Source organism: Cibotium barometz, chromosome 35, assembly GCF_041138505.1.
Source record: "Cibotium barometz isolate CiBa-2024 chromosome 35, ASM4113850v1, whole genome shotgun sequence".
In the NCBI taxonomy this organism is placed as follows: Eukaryota; Viridiplantae; Streptophyta; class Polypodiopsida; order Cyatheales; family Cibotiaceae; genus Cibotium; species Cibotium barometz.
The window spans coordinates 15397065-15406036 of record NC_141080.1 but is presented as its reverse complement, the minus strand read 5'-3'; the positions used below and the strand labels follow the sequence as shown (position 1 = coordinate 15406036).

Sequence of the window (8972 nt, the reverse complement as noted above, 5' to 3'; positions counted from 1 at the left end):
TGCTGAGACCAATTCGATAATGTTGGCAGTAATTTATGTGGAGACATATCTATTACAATCGATTTATGCATGTATGATAATAATGATACATCACGTAAATGAGGTTTTACACACAATTTTAGACAACTTTGGGGATGTTTAATATTTTCCAAATTTTGCTCAATTTTCTTACAACATTTTGCAACAACGTCCATTCTTCTTTTACATTTGAAAATTGGATTTGTAATTTAAAGTGAACCCTACTGTTTTCTTTTGATGTTTAGAAATGATCGTCTTGTAAAAAAAGACTGTTTATTATGTATATATTCACAAAACCTTATTAAAACAATATTTCTACAACATATTTAAGCGTATCTTTACTCCATCAAAATTTTCATATGGACCTATCCACAAAGGACTCCCAAGACATTGAAAACATTTTCTTTATATTTTGAGTAAAACCAGTTGGGTTGAAGAAATAAAAATAATCTAATAAAAAATCCCCAAGGAATTTCGGATTGGAAATTTAAGATAATCAAGAATTGGGAGCTACACTAGTACAAAATAAGATGTTAATCTCTCCAAGTGGGGGGGAAATTTTAGTGTGAAATTAAGTGCAGGAAGATTTACCCTTCAAATATTAGACAACGAAAAAAGAACTGAACATATTTCAGACAACGAGAAAGAATTTAAATACTCATTAACATATACGACAACGAGAAATAATTTAAATACCCTTCATAAACATATGAGAAGACGAAAAATAATTTAAATACTCATCCGTGCATTTGAAGCCCACTAAACAAGTCGATTACATGGCATAGATACCATGGGCTTTGATAATAGAAGTGAGCTTCTAATTATAATCTAGGTGTTAGAGATTCAACTTGAATTGACACTGGACATCATCTCAACAGAAGCTTATTGTTATGTGCATGCTGCACACTTATTCTTAAAATCTAAACCCTACTCTACATATTTGAGTGGGCTGATGCCTTTTCTGCACACACAAAAAACATGTAATGATCAATAAACTCGAAACAATGTCAATAGAAACTATTCAATGTTGATACAAAGTATATCATTGAGCTTCTTACCTAGTGGTATGGCTATCTTCTTCTTCTGGCTAGCATCAAGTTTATCGTCAAGTTTCTTCTCTTCATAAGGCAAAGTACACACAAATAGAAGGCAACTATCACTACAGCAGTCCTTGTCTTTTGAGCATATCCCCCCAAAGGGTAAACAAGGAGCAGCTTTGTCTGCACAAATGTTGTCCACATTATATGTAAGTGCACATATAATCATCAAAATAGAAAGCTCAGCAAACTCCCTTAGCTAAGCTCAACCTTGATCATTATAGAGTTTGGTGTTGATATCCACATTATATATAGGTGCACATGTAAATAATAGAAAATTAAACAACTTAGCATACCGCACCTATAGCTTAGCTTAGTCTTTGCAAGTAGGTGCCCACAAGGCATGGCATGATTCATGTGCTTCCATATTGTACAGTAAAGATAGCATATTATTAAATTCAAAAGCTATCGAAGAAGAAAGTATAAGTGGGCTTGAATTTGCAGCACACAACCGTACAACTACTAATTAGGATGGCTATATTTATATTACCTGGAATTGCTACCTTCTTTGTATCCACTATCATGGGAGCCTTGGGGCCGTACTTCTCCTCATAAGGCAAAGAGCATAGGAACAGAAGGCAACTGTCACTGCAGCAATCTCTATCCTTGGAGCAAACACCACCAATGGGCAGACAAGTAGGGGCTTTCTCTGCATTTCACACATAAGGCAAAGAAGGCGGCTTGGCTTTGAAGGTGCAAAATTATCTCACCACGGGCTTTGAATAAACACTTAGGAAGTCCAAATAATACGGACGGGCGCTTGTTCCTTGGACGTTATTACAAACGACGTCATCACCATTAGTATTATTTTTTGATGAAATAATACTTTAACAATACCGAATACATGTGGGAAGGATGCGAATTAATATTATGACCCTTCAATACTATAAATGATCATAGTGTTGCTGTAATTCTTGCCCATGCCGATGGCTTTCATCTTATTTTTCCAGCACTATCATGGTCATGGTGTAAGGACCACCACTATCATGGTCATGGTGTAAGGATTTACCTGCAATGGCTACCTTCTTGTTGTTGTCCATTATAATTGGAGCCGCCTCGAGTTTGTAGTCCTCATTATTGTAAGGCAAAGTGCATAGGAATAGAAGGCAGCTGTCACTGCAGCAGTCTTTGTCCTTTGAGCAAACTCCACCGATGGGTAAACAAGAAGTAGGGCCTCCCTCTGATTGGAGTTTTCGTGTGTACATGCACATGACACACACACACACACACAGAGCACAGCATTGCTTGTAAGCACGCAAACTCTTGTGGAATAATAATATTGAGCTCCTATTAATCTACATTGGTAATTCTAGTCACGATATAGACATGGCACAGTAAATGTGTCATGGTACTTGGAGGAAGCTATAGGAGCCTTTAGTGCGCGGAGACAACACTTGTGTGTGTAGAAATATATTTCAACTCTACGAACCATAACAAATTTTGAAAACATTCGAAATGGTTTTATATGTCTTAATATCTCACCTTGGACGAGGGCTAGCTTCGTACTAGCCATTGCCACCAGGCCCTCTACTTCCTTTTTCTCGTAAGGCAAAACACACACAAATAGAAGGCAGCTCTCACTGCAACATTCGTTGTCCGATACGCACACAGTAGCGAGGGCTTTGCAAGGTGTTGGTGCCTTCTTCGTCATGTCTGCATGAATCAATAAAGATGTAGAGATTAATGAGCAATATGCACGCATGATCAGTTTGTTTAAGCTGTCAGTAGAATCGCATCACTATCCTGAAGATTGGGTAATTATCCTTGGACTGCTATTTCCTTGCTCATATGCGCTGCGTTCCCCATGAGGCCCTCCATTTTCTTCTTCTCATATAAGGGCTGGCAGCAGCAAGACGCACAGAAATAGAAGGCAACTGTCCCTCGCTACAACACTCTTTGTCCGTTGTGCCAACGCTAGCGAGGGGCTTGCATGAATTAACAACAACTGGCCGGCCCTTGTGTGCATCACAAATTAATTCATGGGAGTAATGAGAAATGTGACTGAGCAAGGCTGGCCCTCTAGAGACGTACACAGTCGCGTGTTGTGTAGCGGCGGCGGACACAACAAGATTCAATATAGAGACTAAAAATAAATAAAAATTTAGGACATTAAAGCATATGATGTTATTGAATTATGTTAACGGCGGCAAGTAATTACGACATCAAAGCATATGATGTGATTGAATTATGTTAACGGCGGCCAGTAATTACGACATTAAAGCATATGATGTTGTTGAATTATGTTAACGGCGGCAAGTAATTACCGATCATGCCGCTGTTGGCGATAGAGTTGATCACGCGAGCGCCATCCGTTAAGACTATGTTAACGTAAGATGACACTACTAGAGTAGTAACAAAAGCCGCGAGCAACACATGAGCACGCATCGTGGGGCTGGCGGACGAGATATATAAGCTCTCTTCTATACTATACTGCAGCAGCTGCACTGATCAGATGAGCAGGGATCAGAAAGAGTGTATCATGTAGACTGCAATGCATTCAGAGCTCAGCGGCCACTTCCTTATATAGCCACCACCACCAGAACCAGATTAATAACCCTGATTCATTAAACTGCCATATAATTAACTCCTCATCCTACAGTACTACATTAATAACGAGTCATCGAGGACCCTGTTGCGGCCAACACGAGCAAATCGACCATCCGACTACTACTACTAGTACACTACCAATTTTTGCAACAGCCAGCCAATTCAACTTAGTATATTTCTAAATTCTCTTCCCTGCGCAACCTTTTTCAAGGATTGGAATCTGCATACTTGGTTCTTTAATTCCTTGTCAAAAGCTGTAGCTGCCTCCTCTGCCTCATTCATCGTCTCTCTCTCTCTCTCTCTCTCTCTCTCTCTATTAGACTCCTCGGCAGCCGGGCGGTCCTCCACCACGCGCAGCGCAGCGCACCGCGCTTAAAGAGAAGAGCATTACCCACGACGTGGATTAAAGCGCCAAAACGTTTCGTGTCTGACTCTCACCCCGTGACCCCAAAAGCTTTATTTAGACCAGTGTTCACAACAGCAGAAATTATTTCATTACTTGAAAGTACACTTGTGGAGACAAGGGAGAAGTTTCTTGACAAAAATGTGGACGTGCACAAAGTATTTATAAAAAAAACTCCATGTTTTATGGTAAATGATCGATAGAGACTCCCAGGTTAAGTGTGCATGTTGAAGAACATAATTGGGATGGATGACCTAAAACAATATTAAATAACTCCGGAAAAATTAATTTCCATAATGTGCACCTGTTGGGAGGAATTATAGTCTTTTTCCATTAAAAAGCAAAGAGAAATAGGCAAAATAAAGCATATCCTCCTTTACAAAGGTTGTCACAATGGCTTAGTCATGGCTTTGGGCCAATTTGTACCAACTCCTAAGCTCACATCAGAGGAGGGGACTAAATAAACTACTCATTGTTAAATCTTTTAGTCTATTAAAACATGCTAATAATAAAAAAATATATGATAATTTTATAACTAACCTATGCTGCCACAGTGCCATAGGCATTTTGTAGTCGTTTTAGGTAGTCCTTAGCATTATGTGGCTTGAAAAAGTGACCTTTGTATCCTATTTCTCCATCCAAACATATAGCTTTCAAACGTTTTATCCTACCTATGGGTGCAGCATCCCTTAGAAGTCTTATTTGCGACGTATTAAGTTAAGGTAACTGATTACCACCACTATGACTTAGCCCAAAGGATGTAATCTTAGACAAACATATATGACTCACCACCCATGCATTTATGTGTGTATTTCACATTCCTCTTCTACTTTATATATAATTAACCATTGTTGTGTTGGGGGAAATTATGGTCTTTTTCTATTAAAAATCAAGAGAAATAGGCAAAAAAAACTACATTCTCATTCACAAAGTATGGAAAATTTGCATTTACAAAGGTTTTGAGAGTAAATATAATCATGACTTTGAGGCAATTATTGCACCAACTCCCAAGCTTACATTTGGGGTGGAGTTGTACAACTCCCAAAGTCAATTCATAGAGCATCATCTCGTGAACCTTAGTGGTGTTTGTAAACACCATAACTTTCACATTCGCTATATTTATTTTTTCGTGCGATTTTTTTTTTGTGAGATTTTTTATTTCAAAATATCCAAAGCTATACACAAAAACCTATACTTATTTAAGTGAGCTGTCATTATTGCATGAACCTTAGAGTGTTCATAAACACGGTTGGGGCATTCCGGCATCATGCACCGAGAGCTCTAGGTGCATGCCGGTAGCTTCCAATGCATGTCGTACTGACATGCACTAGGAGGTACCGGCATGCACCCAGAGCACCCAATGCTTGCCGTGTGCTACCTAAGTATGTCAGTAGCTACCGGCATGCATTGGGTGCTCCGGGTGCATGCCGATGGTGGCTTCCAATGCATGTCAACATGCCACACCGTTTGGTGACATCAGGTAGAGTGCGGAAGGAGGCAAGACTTCATATGGAAAGCATGGCTGAGACTCATCTTCACCAACTAATTAATGAGGTGCCTTCACCATTGCCACATGAGGAGGAAGAGGATGGTCTTAACCCATTTGTCTTCAAATCCACATCATGGTCTACTTGGCCTATTGTATTGGTGAATTAGAAAGCAAAGGCTGCGAGAAGAGAAGGGGCGAAGAAGCACAGACTTCTAAAAAGAGACGGCCCTCAGACACATGAGGAGTTTAATCTAAGATGCTAAACAAGCGGGGGTCGTACAACCGTTCTCTAGAATGACATCACACATTTTATGAACCCATTGGATGAAAGTGTGGAGAAAAAAGTCTAATGCAGCTCATAGGTAGGGGAGTCAGCACACACAGGAGAAGCCCCTCATCCAGACTCCCCAGGTTGTATGGGGAAGTCGTGGAATCTCATGACTCTCACGGACCTGGGTGAGGAGGTAGCAACTCACACACAGAGCAAGACTGCGGAGTCTCCTGGCAAAATGAGAAACGACAAGACCCATTCTAGAACCAACATGCAGACCACCTTATGGGTGGAAGTGGAGTCAAGGGAAAAGAAGGAGGTCAAGAGAGCCTGAGTAGATAAAGTTTGAGAATGCAACCAACCTCCCAAAGCTAACTGAGCTGCACGTCTTTGCTATGGGGATAAACATTAAGGTAATGGAAAGAGCCAAGAAGAAGTACCCTTACACCAAACCCATTGACGTACAGTTCCGAAGGGCGGATGAAAGGATGTGTATTTGTTGTGAGCAACAATTTTCTTGTAACAACCTTATAACTGAATCTTGCCAATGGGTAGTACCCGAGCAGATGTAAAAGGGAAAAAGAAACATTATCCAGAGAGGAGAGAGAGAGAGACAGAGAGAGAGAGAGAGAGAGAGAGAGAGGAGCAGCATGTGTCAATTGCAGACTAGTGCATTGTACTTTGGGCTAAATCTTGACCCTGATATACACTGATTATTGTTGTAGTTCTTCATACTCTGCAATTCTCTCTGGTTTCTATGTTGTATCAATGCTTTCGGTTTAAACATGTCTTCTAACTGGAATCTGGGTCTAAGGTCATTCCTGTTTTGACATGACTCCTATCTGGAAACAAATCAGGAGCTACATCTAGGATCTCATTAGATGTAGGTACTAACCTATGTGCTATCGCAACTAACTCCCTTAGCATGGGTAGATCGGTGGTGAAATGCGCTAGCATTAACTTATCATGTTGGGCACAACTGTATTAGTCGCATCTCCTCCAGAGCCGACTAGGTGGTTTGGAGCCACACAAGTGCCGGGTCTCGACCGAACACCTAGTAAATGGCTTCTGGATGAGGAAATACAAAGGCCATCTAGTAGTGATGATTACACGAAAAGAAGCGGAAGCGGAGAATCAAGAGCCAGTCTCGAACATATGTTGTGGCATGATCTCACTAGTGGAGCTGGATGTGGAAAAATAAAAAAACCACAAAAACTGGGGAAGGATGTTCAGTCTTCAAGGGTGGCCAGACTGCAAATCCTTAGATCTCTACAACCAATCAAATCCAAGATAGTAAAAAAGCAAGTGACTAGGTGTGTGCCAACCCAATCTATGTCAAAAACTCAAAAGGCCACGATGACGCCACAAGCAGTTGTATGGAGGACAAGTGTCACAACATCATTAAAACCCCACTCATAATGGTAAGACAAGAAGACAGTGAGAATGCTTTAATGATAAATTTGCAGCAATGTGATGAGCTATGGTGGATCAAATGCTAGAATCAACATCATTAACAAAGAGATTAGATGATAATTAAGACATGATTAGTTGAGAAATTAAGTGATAGCTTAATGTAGGCATCGGTAATCAAAAACAAGCAAATTCTCATTAGGTCAATGCTTCAATTTATAGGGTTTACATCCAAGCATCTAATCCCACTAATCTCTCCCTGATTCACTCCACCTCTTTTGCTTGATTCTCTCCACCTCTTCCCAAAATGTCTCCACACCTCCTAAATCTCCTCATGCTACCCTTTATTCTCTCCCAGTAGATACTTCTCACCTTTCACAGTTTCTCTCACATTTACAGATTCTCTTTTACAGCCTCTTGCTAAGGGCTTGTTCCCACACACACCCTATTCACATGTAATGTTCTCTGAGCTGCTAAGGGCCAACAAAGAACTACCACCATATTTCTAGAATGAAAACAAAATAAGGTTGATTCTCACCAAGAAGCCTCTTCCCCCAAAACACCCATGCTCACAATTCTTATTCTCACATAGACGTCGGAGGGAAGGAGAATGCTCCCACCTAGAATGCAACCACCCACAAGTGTTAATGTCTAGAGGTGGGGTATTGGAGACTCAGAAGTTGAAAAGGTACAAGGCTTTCCTGCAAATGATCTAGCAAAGTATGAAGAAGCCGTACAGGTTGAGTGGAGACCGATACCAATTGTAGAAAAGAAGATTCTAGGGCGAGCCCCACTCAAACTAGTAATAAATTTATTTGATCAAAAGATGTCTCAAACCAACAACAAAGTTATGGGTTGCTCAAAAGAGCAAGTAGAAAAACTAAAAAGAATGCAAAAATGCACCATTTACTCAGATGACATATACATCTTGGACCATACTCCCCCGAAGATGTTCATAAGATTCAAGGAGAAATTTGTCAGGGCAACGGGTTCAGAGGAGCAGAAGCTCAAGTAGCAAGCATGTCAAATGTTGCACCTAGAACCTCACTGGTGGTAGAAGGCACTGAAAACCCACTCCCCATGTCATGAGCATCACCTCAATATCACATTGTGGAGGTGGCAAATTGTAACTACTAGAGAGCAGTTGTTAAGAACAAGAAGACTCAGCATAAAAGGGAAGTTGGTTTCTAGAGATAGTGATGAGGGTTAACACTGTGTTAGGCAGGAGAAGAGATGAATACTTAGTTTGAGAAGGAATGTATGAGGGTAGTAGTAGTGATTGTATGCTCCCAACAAATAGTTGACAGTTGTGTCATGATGCTTGTTATAATGATAATACTAAGGGAATGTTAGTCTGTACTAGTCTGTAATGCTTCGAGAATATAACGAAGAGCAAGCTTGCCATCTCATTGTTATTCTTGGTTGTTCTCTACATTGTGTGGATTGAGTCCTTATTAGTATCTCTATTCTACTGAATATGTTGTCTTTGGTGTTCTGTGTATCCCCATGACGATATAAGAGTTGGTGTTCATACCCCAAAACTCTGGTGGACGTATCCCATGGCATTGCTTGATTGTTCTGTCACCACAGACTGCTGTCTTGCCATTCCACTGAGAGGGAAATAAGCGAGAAATAATTACTTGCCTCAATCATGTTTAGCAGTGTGATGATGGATCCCATTAGTGGCCTTGTCTCACCAGAGACTTGTTGGGGTGGTAGTCCTTAATCCAATGATCT

At 40.5% G+C, this 8972-nt stretch overlaps 1 protein-coding gene across 1 annotated transcript; it reads right to left on the bottom strand.

Moving 5' to 3' along the window:
* Positions 1–950: 950 nt before the first annotated feature.
* Positions 951–3611, bottom strand: LOC147618191 (uncharacterized). The gene is made up of 4 exons (XM_086775200.1): positions 3380–3611; positions 2598–2768; positions 1606–1764; positions 951–979 (listed from the first exon to the last, which is right to left on the bottom strand). Exons 1-4 carry the CDS (start codon positions 3498–3500, stop codon positions 951–953), a joined length of 480 nt encoding a protein of 159 aa, XP_086631326.1. The 5' UTR covers positions 3501–3611.
* Between the last annotated feature and the right edge of the window lie 5361 nt (positions 3612–8972).